The sequence below is a fragment of the Abramis brama genome, assembly GCF_963993115.1.
Source record: "Abramis brama genome assembly, chromosome: 2".
Lineage (NCBI taxonomy): Eukaryota > Metazoa > Chordata > Actinopteri > Cypriniformes > Leuciscidae > Abramis > Abramis brama.
In genome coordinates, this window is record NC_139964.1 from 28,986,640 (window position 1) to 29,010,201 (window position 23,562).

The 23,562-nt window shown below is 35.9% G+C and overlaps 2 protein-coding genes across 2 annotated transcripts; both read right to left on the reverse strand.

Annotated features, from left to right (window-relative positions):
• Positions 1-993: 993 nt before the first annotated feature.
• On the reverse strand, positions 994-12,351 carry actr2a (actin related protein 2a). The gene is made up of 10 exons (XM_084107191.1): positions 12,224-12,351; positions 11,146-11,339; positions 9,827-9,937; positions 6,909-7,124; positions 6,747-6,819; positions 5,681-5,817; positions 5,260-5,409; positions 4,927-5,072; positions 3,774-3,906; positions 994-3,330 (listed from the first exon to the last, which is right to left on the reverse strand). Exons 2-10 carry the CDS (start codon positions 11,191-11,193, stop codon positions 3,160-3,162), a joined length of 1,185 nt encoding a protein of 394 aa, XP_083963317.1. The 5' UTR covers positions 11,194-11,339; positions 12,224-12,351; the 3' UTR covers positions 994-3,159.
• Positions 12,343-22,860, reverse strand: atg4da (autophagy related 4D, cysteine peptidase a). Its single transcript, XM_084107190.1, has 11 exons — positions 22,542-22,860; positions 20,111-20,338; positions 19,856-19,939; positions 19,215-19,388; positions 17,697-18,054; positions 17,548-17,612; positions 17,303-17,445; positions 16,662-16,740; positions 16,506-16,582; positions 16,277-16,396; positions 12,343-13,696 (listed from the first exon to the last, which is right to left on the reverse strand). The coding sequence occupies exons 2-11, from the start codon at positions 20,295-20,297 to the stop codon at positions 13,517-13,519; spliced, it is 1,467 nt and encodes a 488-aa protein (XP_083963316.1). The 5' UTR covers positions 20,298-20,338; positions 22,542-22,860; the 3' UTR covers positions 12,343-13,516.
• Between the last annotated feature and the right edge of the window lie 702 nt (positions 22,861-23,562).

A 23,562-nucleotide genomic window follows, 5' to 3' on the forward strand; every position in this document is an offset into this window, starting at 1 on the left:
TCATGTTTAGCTTCTTCCATTTTCTAATGATTGCTCCAACAGTGGACCTTTTTTCACCAAGCTGCTTGGCAATTTCCCCGTAGCCCTTTCCAGCCTTGTGGAGGTGTACAGTTTTGTCTCTAGTGTCTTTGGACAGCTCTTTGGTCTTGGCCATGTTAGTAGTTGGATTCTTACTGATTGTATGGGGTGGACAGGTGTCTTTATGCAGCTAACGACCTCAAACAGGTGCATCTAATTTAGGATAATAAATGGAGTGGAGGTGGACATTTTAAAGGCAGACTAACAGGTCTTTGAGGGTCAGAATTCTAGCTGATAGACAGGTGTTCAAATACTTATTTGCAGCTGTATCATACAAATAAATAGTTAAAAAATCATATATTGTGATTTCTGGATTTTTTTTTTTAGATTATGTCTCTCACAGTGGACATGCACCTACGATGACAATTTCAGACCCCTCCATGATTTCCAAGTGGGAGAACTTGCAAAATAGCAGGGTGTTCAAATACTTATTTTCCTCACTGTATATATACACACACATATATATACACACACACACACATACATACACATATATATATATATATATATATATATATATATATATATATATATATATATATATACACATATACACACACACACACACACATATACATATATATATAAATAAATAAATGTGTTTGTGTCTATAAACACAGAATGGAATTTTGCCTACACATTTTATAACCTAAAATATGGATAAAAGCATGAATAAATTATGAGCATGTGTGTCTAAGACAGACTGGTACTGTAAATCACCACTTTAATAGATGAACTGAGAGAAAAGACACTGCTTGTGTACAGCACATCTACATGGCAACCAGCCATTCCTTGTGCGCTTCCATAGTTACATGCCACATATGAAGAAAACTGACTGTCTCTCTTTCTCTCTCACACACACACACACACACTAAACAGTGCTGGTTTCAGTCGGTTTAAAAGACTCACTTTGAGTTATTAATCAATTTTCTTTATTCAAATCAGTGGTCAGGCAGTACGCTACAAACAAAACAAAAACAAAAGAGCAGAAAACAAACAAAAACAAACAAAATGACTACAATACCCAGACTTGGCACTTGAAGAATGCGTGTGAATGAAATCAAAGGAGTCGTCACATAGTTTATTCCATGTGAGGAGAGTCTGAATGTGTTCAAACCCCAAGCCAAACACAGACACATCACTGATCCAGCTTCCAAACAGCTGTCACGAGTACAAACACTAAAAATTATTATCATTACCAATACCATCATCGTTATGTTGTTCATATTACAAATAGGCAGTAAACCGTTACATCATGGCTGCCTTCGGTCTGGGAATGAAGCGTCAGACCCATAAACACCCATCGGTCGTCAGCGAGACCCTTCGTTCCCAGACTATTAGATGCAGTGAAGAACGCAAAACATGAATGCAAAAACCACATAACGATAAGAAAAAAAGTAGAGAATGTGAACAATCGTGAGGTTCCTCCGGGGAGCGAAACACGATTGAGACTCGTTAGAACACTAAATAAATGAGTTGATGAAAAGGATGCAGGGTTATTGCAATAGAATATGCGACACAAGGTTATGCACATGTGTGAAACATGCATGAGCTGCCACTAAACACACTGCTGCTGCTGCCAATTCTCCATGTGTGAAGGGCATTGTGGGGGGGGTTTGGTTCATTGTGACATTATTTTCTTGACAATTACACACATTCACCTCCCAAACTCATTAACATAATGTACATGAACATTTTACTACCAGATGTTTTGTAATTCCCATTATTCTACAAGATGGTGATTCTTCTTATATCCTCATTACTGTCATTTTTACTGTATTACAGTACAAATAGCGTAATACAATTATTTTTACATTTAGATCAGGATGAAAGGCAGTACAACAAAAAACAACCACATTTTATCCTACAAAAAAATTGCATTACGGTAATGACAATACATTTTTTGCATTTCGGTAATGAAAATGTTTCGTTTTTTGCATTACGGTAATTTTTATTTTTATTTTTTAGCATTACGGTAATGAGTACAAATAGCGTAATACAATTATTTTTAAATTTAGATCAGCATAAAAGGCAGTACAACAAAAACCAACCACATTTTATGCTACAAAAAATTGCATTACGGTAATGACAATAAATTCTGTCTGATATTGATACTATGGTTTATGAAGGTCCTTTAGACTGAAAGGAATAACTGATCCTGGAAGCGCAGATGGAATGACATGAACAGTGTCTATATTTAAAGATTTCCAAATGCAGATTTTCATCACTAAAATAAGGCAGACTGACGCTGCATTTAAAGCGTCCTCAGCAATGATATTTGACAAAAGAACTCTCTTCAAACGTTCTTTTAAATGTTCTTTGGAGAAGTTTTCTCTCGCTATTTTCAGGGCATCAGGTGAAGTGCACATCCAATAATGAAGCGCACAAACACTGAGATTAAAGACAGAGATAGTAAGATAGAAAGTAGGCGTTTCAGCAAAAGCAATCTGCCTTCGTTTGAACGTCTATGTGTTTGATACCATCGGCCACAATTCTTATATTCTTTATCATTTTTATTAGCAAATTGATTGCAGTGATTTTTTTTGTAATCCTCATTACAAAACTTTTTTGTAACAAAGAAACTTTTTTTCTTTTTAAAAATACATCTTTTTATTGTTTTGTCCGTTTACATACACAACATCCTCCTGTTTCTTACTCTATTTAGAGCGATATTCCTCTTCATTAAGGGCGATGTGAATTCATGAGACAGACAGGACTCAAAACAAACAGAAGGTCATGATATGGTGGATGCATTAGATTAGAGGATTCATTTTGGCAGCATAAACGGCTGATTTCGTGAGCAAAATAATCATTTCGTTCTGCTCGTGTTGTGCAGCAGTGATACGAACCTTTACATTTGGAATGTCGTACAAACATTAAGCGTGTTTTTGGATTGCAAAAGGAAGTTCAAGTATTTGATCGTTGTTCTCAAGTATGTCCGTAAAAAACTGCCGGAAACCTCTGTGTTTACGCTGCCAAAATGCCACCCTGTGACTGGGAGTGTGAGTGCAAGTGTGTGATGTTTTGTGTGCGTGTGTGTGTGTGTGTGTGTGTGTGTGTGTGTGTGTGTGTGTGTGTGATTTATCTAACGGTGACGCCTAGCTTCTCCAGAACACGCATGCCCTTCTCCTGGTACTCCTCTCTGGTCAACCAGAAGTTGTCTTTGTCCTTCATGATGTCGGCCAGCACCGCTCCTCCTAAAAACACCATGTGTTTACGGCGTGGAGGATCCTCGATGCGGATCTTAAACTTCTACAGAAAGAGAAAAGACGACGGATTCAGTAAAACAGCAATGCTGTATATGTGCGAAATCATTACTAATAAAACTCAAAAGGGTTAGAAATTGTAAAAATTGCTCTAGATATTTATGATACAGATGCAAAAATGCTCCGGTAGTGATTCATCCATTTCAAAATGGCTAATATTTGACATGCGATTATACTTTATTGTTATCGGTTTAGTGCATCTGCATTTACTTTCTCATGGGAAAATCCCAAATTCAGAGGGAGTTTAGTTTTTTAAAGTTAGTTAAATAAGTTAAGTTACATCATAGTCCATTAATAATCTCAAATACTTCTGAAGAAATTGCAAATTGCTAGTGAGAAGCTTGTGGGCAAATTAGGTTTTTAGGATGCCTGTATTCTAGAGCAAGTCTGTATTAGATGCAAGTTGTTGTTGTTGAGGTGTTTTGGTACCGAAAGCTTGTCGACGTCTCCCTTCAGCACTCTCTCGAGGTAAAGCTGCTTGAGCTCACGCTCCAGACGGGACGGCAGACCAGGATACATCGTAGAACCGCCCGACAAAACAATGTGTTTGTAAAACTCAGCCCTGGAATAAAGAGAGTCAAATATGAGTGTGTATACACATGCACACAAAAAATATATATAATAACGATAATATTATAATTATAAAAATATTAATACAATATTACAATTATTAAAAAATTATATTATAGAATTATACATTTTGTTTAGTATTTTAAAACTTATTTAAAAAAATTACAATTTATTATCTATTTTATTGTAAAGATATTAGATGATGTGTTGGTAAAACGTAGCCTGAGACAACAAAAAAAGTATTAAAATAAAATAATATTTGACAATATACATAAAAAAGATATATATATAATATGTAATACATAAAATTCTATATTATATCCTACATAAATGTATAATACATTGTAACAGATAAAGATATAATAATAATAATAATAATAATAAGAGCTAACAAAGAAAATATTATAATTATTATTAACATTATTAATTATTACAATTGTAAAAAAATATATTATATAATTACATATTTTATGTTTATTATTTTAAAACTTCTACTAACAATTTAATAATAAAGATATTACATGATGTGTTGGTAAAACGTAGCCTTCAATTTTTTAAAAATAAAAATAAGATAATATTTGAACATATATATATATATATATATATATATATATATATATATATATATATATATATATATATATATATATATGTAATATGTAACATACATTATATTATATAATACATTGTAACAGATAAAGACAAATATAATAAAATTAATATATACTAACAATGACAATATTATAAAAGATTATTAACATTATTAAATATTATTATAACTATACAATTATACACTAAATATATATTGTATGTGTACTATAAAAATTAGCTTATTTAATTTTTTTAAGTTGTTTTCTTTTTTCTTTTTTTATAGTTTTATAGTTTCTTATTTAGAGTTATCAGATAACAGACACAGATAAAGATAAAGATATAACATGTAATATATATTACGTTATATCATATGCTATACTATAAGGAATACTGAGTGTGAAGTCTGTGTATCTGAAGAGACCTGGTGTCGATGTCGGCTGCCTGGATGGTGTTGAAGAGCAGTTCGGCTACACCCACTCCCTCCACGTTAATGAGGTGAGGCTGGAACAGAGCTTCAGGAGCCTCGAAACGCTCGCCGCCCACTTTAATCAGCCTCCCGTCCGGCAGCTGCAAACACAGAGAGAAGACGCTGGTGACGAGAGTTCACTCGACAGGCTGCTGCCCTCTAGTGGCAACTACTGCCAAAACAAGGCATCTCAGAAGCCGGCATTACTGTTCCAGTCTACCAGTGAGATGAGTTATTATATCTTAAAATGCTCACTAGATCATGGAACTAGTATGTATTCATATGTACCGTGTAAGACTCCACCAGCACGGTGGTCTCCAGCGCAAGCTTCTGCTCCTGCTCGATGTTATAGCCCACGTAACACAGCTTCTCCTTCATCATCCTCACCGTCTCGAAGTCCGCGGAGTGGTTGAAGGCGTAACCCCTCAACAGCAGCAGCTGGAGACACATCGAGAGCGTTACATTCAGTCTGGACATTTCTCTGTGGAATCCACCTATTTATAGTTCACTACAGTGTTGCTATAGTTATAGTTTATATTTTATATATGTTAAGAACACAAACACGGTGATTACAATACACACTAGACTGACATGTTGAGCGGACTCGTTAACTTTCTCAGATAGAAGCTTCTTACTGACATGGTAATATTCACACTAAACGTATTTGGACTGGATTGAGTGAGACTGTGTGTATGTATATATGATGTACCTTGATGAGGTAGCGCGTGATGTCTCTTCCAGCGATGTCCAGACGGCGAGTGAGATGAGGGAGAGAAAAGCCTTCGTACACTGGACAGATGTGAGTGACACCGTCACCCGAGTCCACCACCACACCCGTCAGCAGACCTGCAGAGGACATTCATTCACAAATATCAGCCTGAGGCGCTGAAGTTTCATTTTTCATTATACTTTATATATTTGTTATTTTATATATTTTATATTATTTATATTTATTATTTTTATATATATTATACATTTAATATTTATATATTGTATTTAATATCTATTATATTTATTACTTTATATTTATTTTATATATTATATTATGTTTAATAGTATTTAACTATCATTTTTCTATATTAAATCATACATTTCATATTTATTTGTATTGTACTTATTTTATTTACTTTCAATTTTATTTTTAAAATATATTATAGATTTATTATTCAATTATTTACATTTATATATTGAATTGAATATATTTACTATACATTACTATATATAACTTTTTATTTTTAATTATTATTTAGTATTATATACCTTATATATTTACTATTTATTATATATTCATGCATTTATTATGTTTATTACGGTTCACTGTTTATATATATAATATATTTAACATTATTTACATTTATTATTTATTTATATTTATGTTGTATTTAATATTTATTATATTTATAACTTTATTTTATAATTATTTATATATTTATAAATCATATTTAGCATCTATTACATTTATTACTCGTGTTATATCTAATATTTATTACTTTTTATATTATATACATTTAATATTTATATACTATATATTTAATATTTATAATATAATTTTAGATTATATTTAATATTTACTACTTTTTATTTGATAATTTAAATATTTAATTCTAACCATTACAACCAACATGAAATCAAAAATGGCTCCATTAACTAACTTACTGTCTTTGTCTGTCTCTATAATGCACATTTCATCAGTGCATGTTGTTGTAAAGAATCAAAGGTCTGGTAATCATCACCAGTTCTTGCCTCTGGTTAAAGCCCATTGGCAGGTTCAGTACCTTGAGCGTAAAGCGTGAGCACGGCCTGGATGGCGATATAAACCCCTGAGAACTGATAGGTCTCAAACATCACCTACAGGGAGGGGAAAGAGGGTTACAAATGAATCACATCAACACAAACCTCAGTGAGGTCCATCAGAGGTATAGTACAACGCAACAAACCTCGATGATCTTCTCTCGGTTCTTGGTGGGGTTCATGGGCGGCTCCGTGAGCAGGATCTTGCAGTTCCGCGAGTCGATGTTGAGCTTCTCGGGGCCGAAGGTGTAGTCCCACAGGTGCTTCATATCGTCCCAGTTCCTCACGATCCCATTCTCCATGGGGTAGTTCACCTCCAGCATGGAGCGCAGCTCGCTCGCCTCGTCGCCCACCATTAGGTCCTACAGGTCACAGAGGAGAGGTCAAAGGTCAGTAGGCTCAGCGCCACGTTATCCTTCACGTCGAGCTGAACGGAAGCCGTCCATGTTGAAAGATGAATTAAGAGTTAGATGGGAAAATAGACTAGCAATTTCATTCCATCAATGCATTTTATCAAATTCACTCACGAGTTGACTAATGAAACTCTTCTGACAGCAAAAACATTAAAAGCACTGCAACCCAGTCATTAAAAGTGAGTAAACGTCTGCAACTGGAGAGAAAGTTGATGAATGAACCAGGGTTGCCCTCGGTGTTGTTGTTGTTGTTGTAAATTAATACTTGTCTTGAACATGATATTTGAACCCTGTTATCCTCTTAAGACACAGCACACTCGTGTCATTCAGCACAGAGCAGTGCATTCTGGGTAATGTCAAACATCGCTCACATACAAGCAAGATCATTTCATCGGGGTTAGTGAGAGAAGAACTGTTCGTTAGTTTTGATCAAACCGCTGAGAGAGAGTCAAACTCACAGCCATACAAACACTTACCATCCGTCTACAATCCTACAGGAACACAGGACAGAGAGGGAGAACAGGAGAGTAACTGATGTCAACTGATGCAGGATCAGCGCTCTTACCGCACTCACTCTTCAAATAAGAGCCACAACATGCCTTAAATTCAAAATCCATAAAAATAATAAAAAAAAAACCTGTATATTCGGGTCATTCATTGCAGTGTTATTTTAGCATCATTTATAGGATTTTGTTAATGTGTTAATATGTTTTATATATATATATATATATATATATATATATATGTGTATATGTGTGTGTGTGTGTGTGTGTGTGTGTGTGTGTGTGTGTGTGTGTGTGTGCGTGTTAATAACATTGTGTTTAAATCTAAACAATACTCAGGAGATTGTAGGATCGTGGGAAACAAACCCAACCACGTTAACATTGATAAGTTGAAGAACTCCAGGCTTAAATACACAGGGAACAGAAACTGGTGTGTGGAAACTAATGAACAGCCAGGGAAACTAACTAGGAACTCAAGCAAACAAGAACAAAACAGAGTGAAAAAAACAAAACTGAACATACAAGTAATGTTACATGAATAAAATGTCAACTTAACTACATGACATGCTGTCTTATTTGCCCAGGAATATACATGTTTCATATTAAAAGAAGAGGGTAGAGAATTAAGGAATTTAGGAACCGGATTTTTCATAATAGTGTAAAAAAAATAAAAAAAATACCTTGTTTCTTTGAAGACTACGTTTAGAAAAAAGCATAAAAAATAAAATAAAAAAAACTGTTCCCCTACATGATTGAGCTAAATAGAAATAGTGCCTATACTTATAATGTAGTGTGGTATAAAAAATAATATATGTTAAAAATAACACTATCACTTGTCACTTATCTAAAAAATCATAATGTGTTTGTAGCTAAAGGGACCAGGACTAAGCGTTGGTGATATCTCTTTTGACAATAATAAATACATCTCAATATTTCTGGATTTGCTCTGAAAGAGTATTATTATTATTATTTTCAATCAGAGAAACCCCTAAAGCCCCTCTCACAGCTCATGTGGGCTCCAGCCCTACTGAAAAACACTCAGCAGGAACTTCAGCTCAAGCAGGAAGTTACACAAGTAGTGGTTTCTTACTAAATAACACCATGGCGTTTCTTTGAAATCTGTAGAATGACAATTTCCAAACCTCTGATTCGAAGTCTAGTTAGGCAGCATCTAAAAGCTTCATAAATGTGCACCTGACATGTGGGCTGTTCCAAAAGGTCTGACGATACCGATTCACAATAGCCATGTTTCCATCCAAACCTGCGAATTTAACTTATGCGCAAAATTGGAAAATCACACAAAACATTTGCGAATAAAACAGCGTTTCCATCCAGTGATCTGAAGAGAACAAAATCTAAATTCATGATAAACTGGCGCTGCATATCACTAAGAACAATGGAAGTGGATGCAGTAGGAGAAGCGCCACTGTAAATAATCATTTTTGTATATAATAAATCACTTTACAGTTATCCCATCGCGCAGTCAAGTCTTTTTTGATGCGCATCGAGGAATTTATTTGGTAAATGTGTTTATTGTAGTTATTGTAGTTTATGTGCATGTTTTCTTATCGGTTAAAAAAAAATTTGAGCATACATTTTTTATGCACATCTCGGCATTTCCAGCGTTTTTTAATGCGATTTGCATACAGTACGGTGCAAAAGTCTTAGGCATGTTAATACCAATACTGAACCCTGATGCACCAAACAAGAGGAGTGAGAAGCTGAAAAGATGAGTCTCTGTCCGCTTCCAAACCAACTCTGGTGATGTTCGACTGAAATATGAACGCAACACGGACCAAAGCCAAAAACATGGCTATCCCTATGCCTTTAGGTTCGGTGTTAAAATGCCAATGTAAACGCTAAGAGGACAAAACATTTTTTTGGAGTCCGGACCAAATGAACCAAGCGAACCAAACTACAAGTGTGAACACCCTTAATCCCGGGACACACCAGGCCGTCTGGCCATTTTTGAGCGTCGCCTGACGTTTTTCCGGTGTGTTTCCGGACGCTGTCGGGTTTCTTTGGGCCGATTCAGCATGTAGAAAACGGCACAGACAGAAGGCTGTTCGTCATCATACCCGCGTCATACCCTATCATGGTGTCAGAGTAGGGAGAGATGTAGGGAGCCGTTTAATGAGGAAACTTTACCTTGATCTCGATGTTTCCCACTTTGGCAGTGGAGCGGATGATCGGTCTCCCCACCAGAGCTGGAAAAATGTGCTCCGGGAAATTAGAGCCGGCATATCCGCACTTCACAAACTGAAAGACAGACAGACAGACAGTTACATCATTACAAATGTCACCAATCTGAAGGAAAAAATGGGGTAAACTATTAAAACTAAGTGCTAAATTAAAGCTAAATAAAAAATAAATAAATAACATAAAATCACTATTTACTAAATTTAATTTAATTTAAACTAAAATATTATTAATAATAATACAGACCGAAAGGAAGACTGCTAGTCATTAAAAATCAGAAACAAAGCAAAAGATCAAGATGCTTCTAGACATTAGAAACATTAGTGCGCACTTCATGACAAACAACAAAATTAGGTGTTTCACCTGTTAAAAAGGCATATGCCATAGTAAATGCATTGAAAATGCGACTCATCTAACCTAAAGTTCAGCTGAGAAAGTCTCACATTATTGAGTTTTTCTCCTTTTGTCCCAGGGTAATGTTTATATTTTGTATGTACTAATACCATGTCTTTTGGACATGCACTACAGTAATGGCGTGTTTTGTGAACATTTACCACTAAATATGAACATTTATGGTAATATCATGCCTTTTGGACCATTACCATACAAATATGTTGTTGTGGACATTTAATATGGTGTTTTTCTCGACATATAATACTATGGTAATACAGGATATGCACCATAATATAATTTGAAGTAACTTTGTGTATCATTTGACTATCACAGCATTATCATTTGTTATCGGACAGCGAGAGAATGATGATGGAATGTGTTTCTATGGTTTGTCTCGAATGTCACTTCCTCTCTCGGCCAGATGTGAGATTACAAACTCGGAAGTGAGTTAGAGATCATCTATATCTTTGCTTTTACAGACACAGATACTCAAGCATCATTGATATAAATGTGCATAGACATGTCATTTATTCAATAATGCATGCTCACACTGCGACCTCATTAAAATATAAATCAAAATATCTGTAAACGTCAATCAGGCCAATAAATATACACAGCTGCTTCGAAACATCCACATGCAAAACCATTTACAATCTATCGTGATCTATGATTGTTGAACATCTGATCAGTGTCATTTCCACATTTTAGGTCGTGTGTAAATCACAGATAATCACAGTGTAAAATAAGGTGCTATCAGTTCACTTCCTGTTCCGCTGCATCTTTCTCCTGCAAGCCGTCATTTAAACACACACAAGCGCAAAATATAACATCCTTCAGACCGGACAGAGCCGTATGAGGTCCGCTCTCACACTCACCCCGGTCCCGTTGTCACACACCACCACTTTTCTGCCTTGACTGTCCATGTTTCTACAGACTCTGTGAATCCGCCCTGATCTCAGCGCTCCTGCCGCTGTCTTCGGCCAGCCGGAAGTCACTCAGCGCCCCGCCCGTCACACCCCTTCAAAATATAAGTCCGCCACGACGCTTCAAAACAAAAGCCGTTGTATGGCTACAAAATAAAAGCTTTTAACCATTTTTAAATAAAAGTTACTTTAAATAGCACATATCTTGTGTCAACCTCTTCCACAGATGAATTTTATTTCAAAACCCAGATTTTTTTGCAATTCAGCAACTAAAATATCCATTACAAAATGTCCTTAAAGTCCCAGTGTGGTGAAAATTAAGCTTTTAATGTTGTTTGTATGTCTTTGTGGTATTTTAATATGCTTTAAGAAAAAACATGTGTAAATTCATAAGACAACACCATTGCTGAGTATTTCTGTTCTTAAAACATGACAATTTTAAGTTAAACATATAAATTAGCTTACCCAAATATTTCATGTTAAGAGCAATTAAAATGTATGAGAACACAATAGAAATCTGCAAGTTCTGCTCACTTAAACTTTGAATCTCTTAACTTAAAAATGTTTATGTAACTGATTACCTCAAATTGTTTGAGTTTTGCCAACTTATTCAGGTTTACAGTGTAACTAAATATGATTATATGGTCTGTTGCATTTTATTGTTTGTTTTTTTCCCCTTCTCTCCATGATCTTTCAGAACAGACAACTGGGGAAGGACTCCTTAAGAGCTTGCAGATGATAAGTCAGGGGACAAAAAACAAAAAAAACTATTTCATCACTCTTTTCATAATTTTTCTTTGTTCTAATTTTGACGGACTTTAGTTAAAATTACACCGAACCCTCAAAAGCAAGCAGGCCAGTAGCTCTCCTGTTCAATGGATGCATAATAATAGCTAAAAATGCACAATAATTGATACAAATAGACAACTCAGTTCAAACAATGTTGTTTAAAAAAATACCTGAGGTTATTTTAAGGACAGATACTCAGATGGGCAATTATGGAATTATAAGCAATTTACTTCTCTCTTACTTTTAATTCATAGTTTCCATCTTCCAATTCTGAAAAAACAAAAAAACAAAAAACAAAATCCACACAGAGGCAAATCACCCTCTCGTCCACTGGTCCTTTTGAGCATGTATGTTCAGGAGAGAGAATCCAAAAAAAAAAAAAAAAAAAAAAAAAAAGACAATCAAATATCTATTATTATTCAAAAATGATTGTTCAAACAGTGACAGCAGTTCAGCTTCATCCGGTGCATCAGACAGAACTATGAGCAAAAATACAAGTTGTAAAAATAAAATTAACAGCTTAAATAAGATCGAACAGTAACAGCTAATTTGGTTGACCTGAACAAGCAAAAGCAAATCAGACATCAAATATTCAGACAGCTTCCAGCATCAAACTCAAATGCCACACAGTCTCCCAGAGCTCGAGGAGGTACTACGGCTGTGATTCCCCATAAAATATACAATTAAATAAGAGAAAGCTGTAAACTGACGACAAACGCAGCACAACGACTTAAAACAAAAACACACTCAGTTCAAACACAGCTGAGAGATTTACAATATACACGACTTAGAAAACCAGACATACCACACAGCAACCAGGAGGTTTTTTCAATGTCAAAATTACCCATAATCCCTCCAGTGCTGTCCTGTTATAGAGCACAGTCTCAGAGAAAAACACTTAAAGAGTACCCGTTTACCTTCATAAAGAGCGACACAACAGCAGGATCATGTGTGCAGTGTGTGAGACAAACAGGAGGAAGTAAAACCTTAGTGTGTATGAGGCCCGAATCGGTTAGAGAATGCTCCTCATCCATTCATGAATCATTTATAATGTATAGATAATTTACCAAAGAAATGTAGGTGTCACCCCAAAATTATAGTATGCATAAAGAAAATAAACCATATTTTTAGAATTATTACATTTTACACTGATAATTAAAGCATTTTTCCTCTTACAATTTTCATTACCATAATGCAAAGCATGCTTATACTGTAATGCAGTGAATTAAAATCATCATTTTTTTTTTTTTAACTAAAACTTAGCATAAAGGCTAAGTAATTTAAATAATGTAGCTTTTTTACATCACATTACAGAGAATGAGTTTTTTTTTGGCATTACGGTAATGATAAATAGGTGGAAAATGTGTTTAACTCTCATGAAAATAATTCTAAAAATACGCAACATTTTCCTAATGCAAAACATAATTTCTTAGTTTTGAAATATGACCTAGACAGAGATTCTCAATCTTATATTTATCAGTGTACAGACGTTTCATGAGGTTCAGTGCAGTCTGTGTTACATGCCATACGCTCCTCACAGGAGCACAAACTCATCTGTGCTTCCTCTCTTATTGTTCCTGCTCGTTCTGTTGCATGAGAAAATGTTTGCAGGCCCGTCCATGGAGCCCGCGCTCTGCCCCTCCAGTCCATAGTTCTGTCCCATGCCCTCCACAAATGTAAAGATGGGATACTTCTCTTTAGACGACGACAAAGCCTGAAAAGAACAACAAATATGGTTACACTTTATTTGGTAACACTTTATTTTACAGTGTCCTTGTTACAGTACATATGTTACATGTACTTACCATAGTAATAACAGTAAATTATGCCAACTAACCCTCAACCAAATCCTAATCCTACCCTAACCCTATAGTAAGTACATGTAGTTGCTTAATATTACTCAGTACTTAAATGTATAATTACACTGTAACAATGACACCTTAAAATAAAGCGTAACCCTTTATTTAATATGTCCCTGTTACAGTGTGATTATACATTTAAGTACTGAGTGATAGTATTTAAAGTCCCCCTGTGGTGAAAATCAAGCCTTTAATGTTATTTATATGTCTATGTAATGTTTTTAATATGCCTTAAAGGGGTCATATGATGCGATTTCTTGTTTTTCTTTTTCTTTAGTGTGTTATGTTAGCTGTTTATGCATGTATAAGATCTTAAAGTCTCAAACCTAAAGAGATATTCTTTATAAAAGTTAAGGCTCAGCTACACCTTCCTAAAACGCTTCATTCAAACACGCCCCCACAAATCGACATCAGTGTGTGGGGCAGAGTTTCATTACAACGCCCAAATGTATACGCAAAGAAAGAAGGCGTAGCTTTTATTCTCGCTGTATTATTGTTGCCGCCGGCGCCACCATGTCGTGGAGACGCTGTGTTTTTCGTTGTGAAAGCCAAACCTCTTTGTTTGGCCTTCCAAAAGAGGACAACATTAGAAAACAAGTTTAAGCTTTATTTACAACACTGTTCCAGAACAGTATGACCAAAATATTTCCAACTGTGTGCTGCACGTTTTTCAGAGGACTGTTTCCAGAACCTGCGAGAGTACAAGGCTGATTCTAAAAAGTGGGGCAATTCCATCCTTACAAGTTCAGTCTGGCGCTTCTGACTCACACATCCTGTAAGTATGTTTTCATATTTTAAGAATTTGCTACTGACTATTCAAACGCAAGTTTTGAGCAGTATAGAGTAGCGCTTGTTTGTCGTTTCTACGATCACAAATGCAGACATGGTTTTATGTTTACACAGTGTTCTCCCCATATGCACATTTCTGTCACACACTTAAGGTATACGGGCCAATCACAATGCACTGGATCGCTGGCCAATCAGAGCACATCGCGCTTTTCAGAATGATGAGCTTTGTAAAAATCGACGTATTTCAGAAAGGCGGGACACAGAGGAGCAACAATAATGTATGGCATGTGTAAAATGATGACGTTTTTTTAAAACTAAAACCGCTTAAACACATTGCATTAAACCAAATACACAAAATAGTGTTCTTTTTAGAACCATCATACGACCCCTTTAAGACGAACCATGTGTAAATTCATAAGTCGACACCATTGCTGAGTATTTTCTCCTTAAAACTGCAGTGAACCAAAGACAGTCTCAAAAACATGGTTTGAAATCGCTGATATTTCTGACGTCACAAACTACCTTGTAACCAATCAGGTCAACGTGTGATCGTCAACCAGTGGATCTCTGAGCTGGAGTGAGTGAGTGAGTGGAGGCGGGGCTCATTTGCATATTCATAGAACCTCGTATACTAAATGAGGCAAGGGTGTCGAGTTACATTCAAGCTATTTTAAGGCATGAAGACATTTTTTTTCAAGAACGTTTAAATATGTAATTTTGGTGATCAAAGATGAGTTTTAAGGGATAAAATTATTGACTACAGGGGGACTTTAGTATTTTTTATTCATTTTTATTCAAAATAGAATTTATTACACATAAACTTTAAGGCAGATGATGACAGAATTTTAATTTTTGGGTGAATTATATCTTTAATGCGTTATTTTTTTATATGGATTTTTTTATTTGTATAATTTTTATGATAGTAGTAGGTGGCGGTAAATATTTAAATGAGTAAGTCATGACTTATTCATTCATTCACTGGATTGGTTCAAACGGCTGGTTCATTCGCAAATGGCTCTCTTTATGAATGGACCACTGAATCATTGGCTTCGCTCAAAACGCGGATTCATTCAGAAACGAAGCACCGCTGTGTGTTGCTCAGAGACTCAGAAAAGTTCTGCTCTGGCTTTATAGGTAATATTGGAAAAATTTAGCATAAGCAAACAATATTGTGTCTAAAATCTAACACAATATTCTTATTTATTGAACTGTTTTATAAAAAAAAAATTACATTTGCACTCGTGCTATTCGGGACAAAAACGTCACTTGTGTGAAATTGCTTAACTATATCATGATACAAATGAGACAAAAAAATCATACAGGGGCATTTTATGCCCTGATATCTTAAATTTTAGGGGAATTCTAGAAACTTGAGAAAGTCTAGCAAAAATATTTTATTTTATAAAGTGCATACTAGTGCAAAAAAGTGCAAAGTGTAAGTGAATTAAAGGAGAGACGAGCACGAGCAAACGTTTTCAGCACACTGCTTTCTTCAGTGCTCATCTTCACCTTCAGCACACCTTTAGCAACTCCTTTGTTTGTCTGCATTGACTTTTTTTGACTCTACGCACCAGAAGCAAAGGATTTTTACCTACTTGGATCACAACAATTCCTTCTAGTGTGACCGATTCAAACAAGACACTCACTTCACTGACCGCTGAGCACAACGACTCAAAGTCTTTCTTCGTCTGTGCGTAGAACCCGATGGTACAGCTGGGATCCATACGACTGAAGTTCATCTTCCTGGGTGAGTTACAGTGAAAAGACTACAAGAGAAACGAGAGACTTCAGCTTCATACAAGACTTTGCAATTATAAATATTATAATGTTTTGTTTTTTTTCTGTACAAATTAAGAGGGTTGCTTTCAGTCTCACCTCAAGAGAGAAGTTGCCTTGGGTGACGTCCACCACCGGCTGACAGTAGTGTGGGTCTAGATACAATAGCTGGTCATCTGGAAGACAGAGAGCAGCCAATCAGAGAGCAGACAGCAACACGGTAACCAATCAAAACAGTTCTTAATAGACACATACCTTGAAAGCCAATAAAAAACAGAGAATGCTTGGGTTTTCCTCCGATAATACCTATACAGCAGTTTAACTTGAGAATGTTCTAGAAAAGGAGAGATTGTTTATTTAAAACAAATATCAACATAAGGCCATTAATTTAAGTAATTAAAAAAGTTATATTATATTAAATATAAAATAAAAGTTATTTTGCCCAGTTTGCAAAGTGTTAAATCACTTTGCAAGCTGGACAAAATTATTTTTATTTTAGGATAAAAATGAAAGCTTGAAAGCTATGAAAGCTTGTTTCCACCATGGAATAAAATAAATAAATAAAATTAAGTTTAAAAAAAAAGGTTATTGCAAGTTTCCAAGTTTTACAAAATAAAAAAGGTAATGGTGTCTTTTTATCTCATAATTCTGACTTTTTTTCTCAGAAATGCTAGTTTATATTTTGCAATTCTGAGTTTACATTAAAAAAAAGTCTGAATTAAGAGATATAAACTCAGAACTGGAAGAAAAAAAATGTCAGAATTGTGTTTCAGAAATCAGAAAAGTAAAAAAATTTAAAAAAATACACGGTGGCGGAAACAAGCTTTCATAATTTATTTATATTTTTATTTTCAAACAAATTCATATTTTTGTGAATTCATGTGCAGTACATGTACCTTAACACACTCAATGTAGGAGGGGTTTAAGGATTCTCCTCCGAGCCGCACTGGCACTAGAATGATGACTGATTTCCATCCCGTGCCACCCGACTCTTGTGTCAGGGGCGATTCACACAACCCCATGACGTCTCCTTTATACACTGCAGCACACACACACACAGAAGCAGAAGTATGAGCTAAACATAAAGTTTCAGTTTCACTAACTGTTTTAGTCAAATGATCACATGATGCACAAGACGCACCCGTGCAGTCCTGAGCCACATATACAGCAAGGCTGTGAAACACTGGGGTTCTAGCCACTGCTTTTCTGGTAGAAGAAAAGACATTAAATAAGTCATAAGTCACACAGTTCAGGTCAGTGTACACTGATGTTCGTTTGTTCTCCTCTCACCTCAGCATATGTGCCACTACGGACGGGCCGTACCAGTCCCCTGCCCTCTTCCCGGACTCCTTTCCCAGCTCCACCAGCTGGTGGACTCCAAACGGAGCCGAGGGATGGTCCCCAAACCAAGACACCACCTTCCTGTGTAACGCCTCCACCTGAGGGTCATGTCTGGCTGCAGGGCATTGCTCAGGGGTCCGCCTGTGACCCTCAGCACTGCCAGAGCCGGGGTCCCGCTGGGAAATGGGGTTGGTCCAGGAAGAACTAAAGGAAGGCAGGGACATGCCAGCCGGGCGGGAAGGAGAGCGGGGCTTCAGCACCTCAAAATCAACGTCTGACAGGGGATGACAGTCCAACCACCTCCAGTCTGGGATATAGAGAGAAGGATGTACGCAGTTATATTGCCGTTCAAAAGTTTAGGGTCAGTAAGATTTTTTTTTTTAAAGAAATTAATACTTTTATTCTGCAAGGATGCATTAAATTGATCAAATGTGACAGTGAAGGCATTTATAATGTTACTAAAGATTTCTAATTCAAATAAATGCTGTTCTTCTATTCATCAAAGATTCCTGAAATAAAATGTATCATGGTTTCCACAAAAAATATGAAGCAACACACCTGTTTTTAACATTGCTAATAATCAGAAATATTTCTTGAGCATCAAATCATCATATTAGAGTGATTTCTGAAGGATCATGTGACACTGAAGACTGGAGTAATGATGCTGAAAATTCAGCTTTGATCACAGGAATAAATTACATTTTAAAAATATATTCAAATAGAACACAGTTCTTTGAAATTGTAATAATATTTCAAAATATTACTGTATTTGTGATCAAATAAATGCAGTCTTGGTGAGCAAGAGACTTCTTTCACAAAAATTTTTGTGACACCAAACTTTTGAAGAGTAGTGTATATATATTAATACACTAACAGACTATATTTGTTGTGATTATGTATGGTTAATAAAAGTAATTATATACATTTAAGCAAAGTAAGGAAGTTTTGAACACTCTTTGCATCATTAATGAATTGCTTTATTGGTTGCACTTTATTTTACAGTAAGTCCACCATCAATCTACTTAATGCTGAGTCATTTAAGGTAACTACATGAGTTCAAATTAGGTTCTATTAGAGCCATTACCTAATTATTACTCAGTTATTGTAATTACTACAAAAAGTACATAATCCCCCGGTTTCACAGACGAGGCGTAAGCTAGTCACAGAATAAAATGCATGTTTGAGCTCTTTTGACTAAAAGCAACTTGCACTGATATATCTTAAAATATGTCACTGCCATTGTTTTGTCTCAAGATGCACACCAGTGATGTTTTTTTTTCTAAGGCATGTTTATAAAAGCTGCTTAAATGTCCTAAAACTAAGGCCCAATCCTGGCTTAATCTAAGCCCTGTCTGTGAAACCAGGCCAGTGTGTTCATGCAAAACAGGACTGTAAAATAAAGTGCTACTCCTTTACTTCCTGCATTTAATTCACATGCAAATCAACAAATGTGAAAGCAGCTGAGACCTGTGGGCAGGAGGTGCAGCAGTAACCCCTGTGCCAGCAGCATCTGTCCACTGCGCAGCATACAGCCCCAGCCACAGTCTGTGGTCAGACTCGATCCCTCCAGCTGAGGAAACTCCCTCCTGTAGGTGAGCCACACGCACGACACAAACACCTGCCGGAAACGCTCCACCTCGTCTGGGAACGAGACGGCATCTCAGTACAACACAATCACATTCTTTTAATCATTGTTGTGTAAGTGTTAATTCAAGCTCAAGTCAAGTCAAGTCACCTTTATTTACACTGAACAAAATTATAAATTATAAATTATAAAATGCACATTTTATTGTGGCCAGCCTAAGGCACACCTGTGCAATAATCATGCTGTCTAATCAGCATCTTGATATAACACACCTGTGAGGTGGATGAATTATCTCGACAAAGGAGAAGTGCTCACTAACACAGATTTGGACAGATTTGTGAACAATATTTGAGAGAAATAGGCCTTTTGTGTACATAGATCTTTGAGTTCAGCTCATGAAAAATGGGGGCAAAAACAAAAGTGTTGCGTTTATAATTTTGTTCAGTGTATATAGCGCTTTTTACAATACAGATTGTTTCAAAGCAGCTTTACAGTGACAACAAGTGTGCAAGTGTTTACTCACCTTCACTATTGAACAGGTAGGACTGACCCAGGAGGAACAGAGGGGAGGTCTTGTTGAAGGTAGTTTTAGATTTTACGGTCCAGCCTGGGAAAACGAAGACAGGAACTTACTGAGATACAGTCAATGATATTTGATGTGGCCAGTTTTGAACATCTGACTTCAAAAATGGCCCGGGAAAAAAAGGAACAACCATTTGTGTCATTATTTTGTGTCAGTCACAGAAACCAGTTCTCAATCATGTGCATGAAAACCGACCATATTTGACGTTGTTCCAGGCCGAAATGAACTTGGCTTTCAGGCGATCCACTTCATCGGGCTCTTCCCTGATGGCGTCAGGCACTGGCCCGTGGCCGTTGTGGTGTCGGGACTGGGCCGAGGGCCTGTCATCATGAGCTCCAGCGCCCACCATGTACTGAACGCCACTGGGAGACACAGAGTTCATGGTTCAGGCTGGATACAGCAGCATTACAGAAGAACGTCAGCCTGAAAGACAGTGAAAGTAAGAGAAAACATGATATGAGGGGTTCCTTAAAATCTTGGTATATTTTTAATATCATGAGGAATCAATAGTTGCTTGAGCTTTTGAAACAGAGCAGGTGTGCTATGACATAACGCGGTGATTTTCAGAACTCAAACCCTTCTCCAGTCCAAAAAAAAAAAAGAAGCTTTTAGTGAAACTAAGCTGCGGAAATGTCTCATTCTGAGATCTGATTTCTGACATCAGAAACATTAACGTGACGCTCACACTCACATAATCAGTGATGCCTATGCATATTGATGCTAAGTAATATGAAAAAAATATGGTTAAATACAAGGAATGCAAAATATATCTGTACCACATCAGTTAACAGATTTTTTTATGTATTGATAACAGCCGATAATGGATATTTAATTGTGCATTAATGACCTTGATCATCTAACACACATTAACACTAGTTAGCCTAATAAAAAAAAAAGATATAAAAAAACGACCAGGGTTTCAAGGAAATATTATCATTGAAATTGCATGTTTTTTTAAGCATTCATACCATGGTAATACAATGATATTCTAAAGTACCATGTAGCACCATGTACTGTATGTTTATAAGGACTTTGGTTAGAGATTGCAGTCACACAAAGCAATTTATAACCTATTTTAGAGCTGATTGCAAATAGAAAAATTTACATGTACACATTACCGTTCAAAAATGGGGTCGATTTTTTTGCTTTTGAAATAGGTCTCTTCTGCTCAGCATGGCCACATTTATTTGATTAAAAACACAGTAAAAACAGTAATATTGTGAAAAATGATTACAATTTAAAAGAACTGTTTTCTATGTGAATATATTTTAAAATGTAATTTATTCCTGTGATCAAAGCTGAATTTTCAGCATCATTACTCCAGTCTTCAGTGTCACATGATCCTTCAGAAATCACTCTAATATGATGATTTGATGCTCAAGAAACATTTCTTATTATTATCAATGTGAAAACAGTTGTGCTGCTTCATATTTTTGTGGAAACCTTGATTTTTTTTTTTCCAGGATTCTTTCAAGAATAGAACATTCAAAGGAACAACATCTATTTGAAATAGAAATCTATTGTTACACTATATAAAAGTCTTAACTGTCACTTTTGAAGTCGTGCAACTTTAATTGCTGACTGCGATGTGACGTCACAATAGACACTATTCACTAAGACATTCCACCTGTGTGTTACACAAACAGAAAACAAGCTGTGTGGGAAATGAGTCTGTCACATGAGACCTGACTGAGGACACAAGAGTTCAAGCACACTTTACAAAAAGGAATGTGACTTCCCTTATTCTTGTTTTCTCAAGGAAGTTTGAGCTTACAGTATAACAGTGGGAAATGAGGCAACGTCATCAGTTCAGAATGGGAGACACTGTCATTGCACAATAATGCAAATTCTAAAAAAGTTCCACTTCATTCTAGAAATGGGACACATGTGAATTGTAAGACATGTGACCACTGAGTGCTCAGCAAAAAAAGGTCATCACAATGCATTTAGCATACTACCATACTACATTCATAAAATAATACTATTACTGCAGTATGCAGTATGTAAACAGTGTACGTGCATTTTATTTATGCGCAGAATACTTGCATCATTTATTACATGTCAAAATGTGTAGTATGCGACTGATTACACCGTTTCCCACAATGCAATGCGCTTGACCTACTATAAACATCTCAACCATTTTTTGGCTGTCAAAAGTGTACAAAAAAAGGACAACTAGACTGCAGCTTATTGAAGTCACCTGACAAGCATTTTAGCATACTAATGTTTGAAACGTTTTGTGTCACATGCTGCCTAATAATACATAGCGTTGTAGAAATGAGTAGGCATTATACAGTATATAGTGCACATAATGCAGTATGAAGTACGCTAGTATTTCATTTTGAACACAGCCTAACTTACCTAAGAGGAAAATCCAGTTTGCCTGAATGTACAATAATTAATTCGTTGTTGTTGTTGTTTTTTAAACCAAGTAATCGCCGAATGCCAGTCACGATTCAGATTTTAACACCATTAAAATGCACCAATAAGGCAGTCTGATTCCGGTGTTTGTGTGAAATATAAAAAAATTAAGTATGAAGACAGATATCACGTATCTTGAGATGTATGTACTCCAAAAGTCATTTTAAACAGCCAGACTAAACATTTGAAAGCTTGGCCGGGTTACCTTCACGTTAGACCCGGCATGTTTGATGTTCCGGGTATTTTTCCGACTTTTCCTATAAATAGTCAACGGCGTCCAGCTGCACGAACGCTCGCCTGGATGTCTGGCAAGGACAGGCGCTGTGAGACCGAGCTCAGGCCTTCTCAGGAGCCGTAATCTCGGCGAGTATCGATTAAAGCCGCAGTCATGAGTTCCTGCTTCTATACAATCATACGCGTCGGTCGAACTGTCAGCTGAGAGATGAATAGTGTATAAATCAACGAGCGATTAAACCAGTATGCAACCACTTCCTGTTGTCATTGCGGATACACACCCTCGCTCCGCCCACCAGGCGACGTGATTGGCCAGGTTTGACAGTTGCCGTTTGATGATTGGACGATATACACGTACGAGAAACTGTAGTCAATGAATTCTGAATTATTTATTTATTTGTTTAAATAAAATATGTACATACCATATGAATAAATTAATACAGTGAATAAATTAAAACAGTTTGGAGTATCAAAAGGAAAGAAATTATGCAGTTGGTAAAAATGTTATAAATTAGATCAGTTCTTATTGATTTCATGTCTGTATACACTAGCCTATTCTACAGTAATTTTGAAAATATGTAAGAAATAAAACAAACCTTGGTTTGTAATGATACATACATGGGGTAAATTGTTAACCTTTTTATTTGGTTAGACGCATTTTATATTCATTACATTAGAAAGTCCATTTAAGATCCAGATTTTTTTCCATTAAAATCCTCTTGAATGTTCAATAAAAACATACGCTAAATTCCGTTTTGCGCTGATGTAATTTTGTTGTACTGTGAAGGATTACGTAAGCTTCCCTCTGACAAAGTTCATAGTAAAAAAAAAGTAAAGGGTCATGTAGAGTTATGCTTTGTTTACATTAGAGTAAATTCAGCTTGCAGAGCACTAACAGCATCATCATTGTGTTCTGCATCACTCAGTATGATAACAGACAGTTTTTGTATTTGTAAAAGGTCAGTTTCAGTACTGTTAACTAATAATTCGTA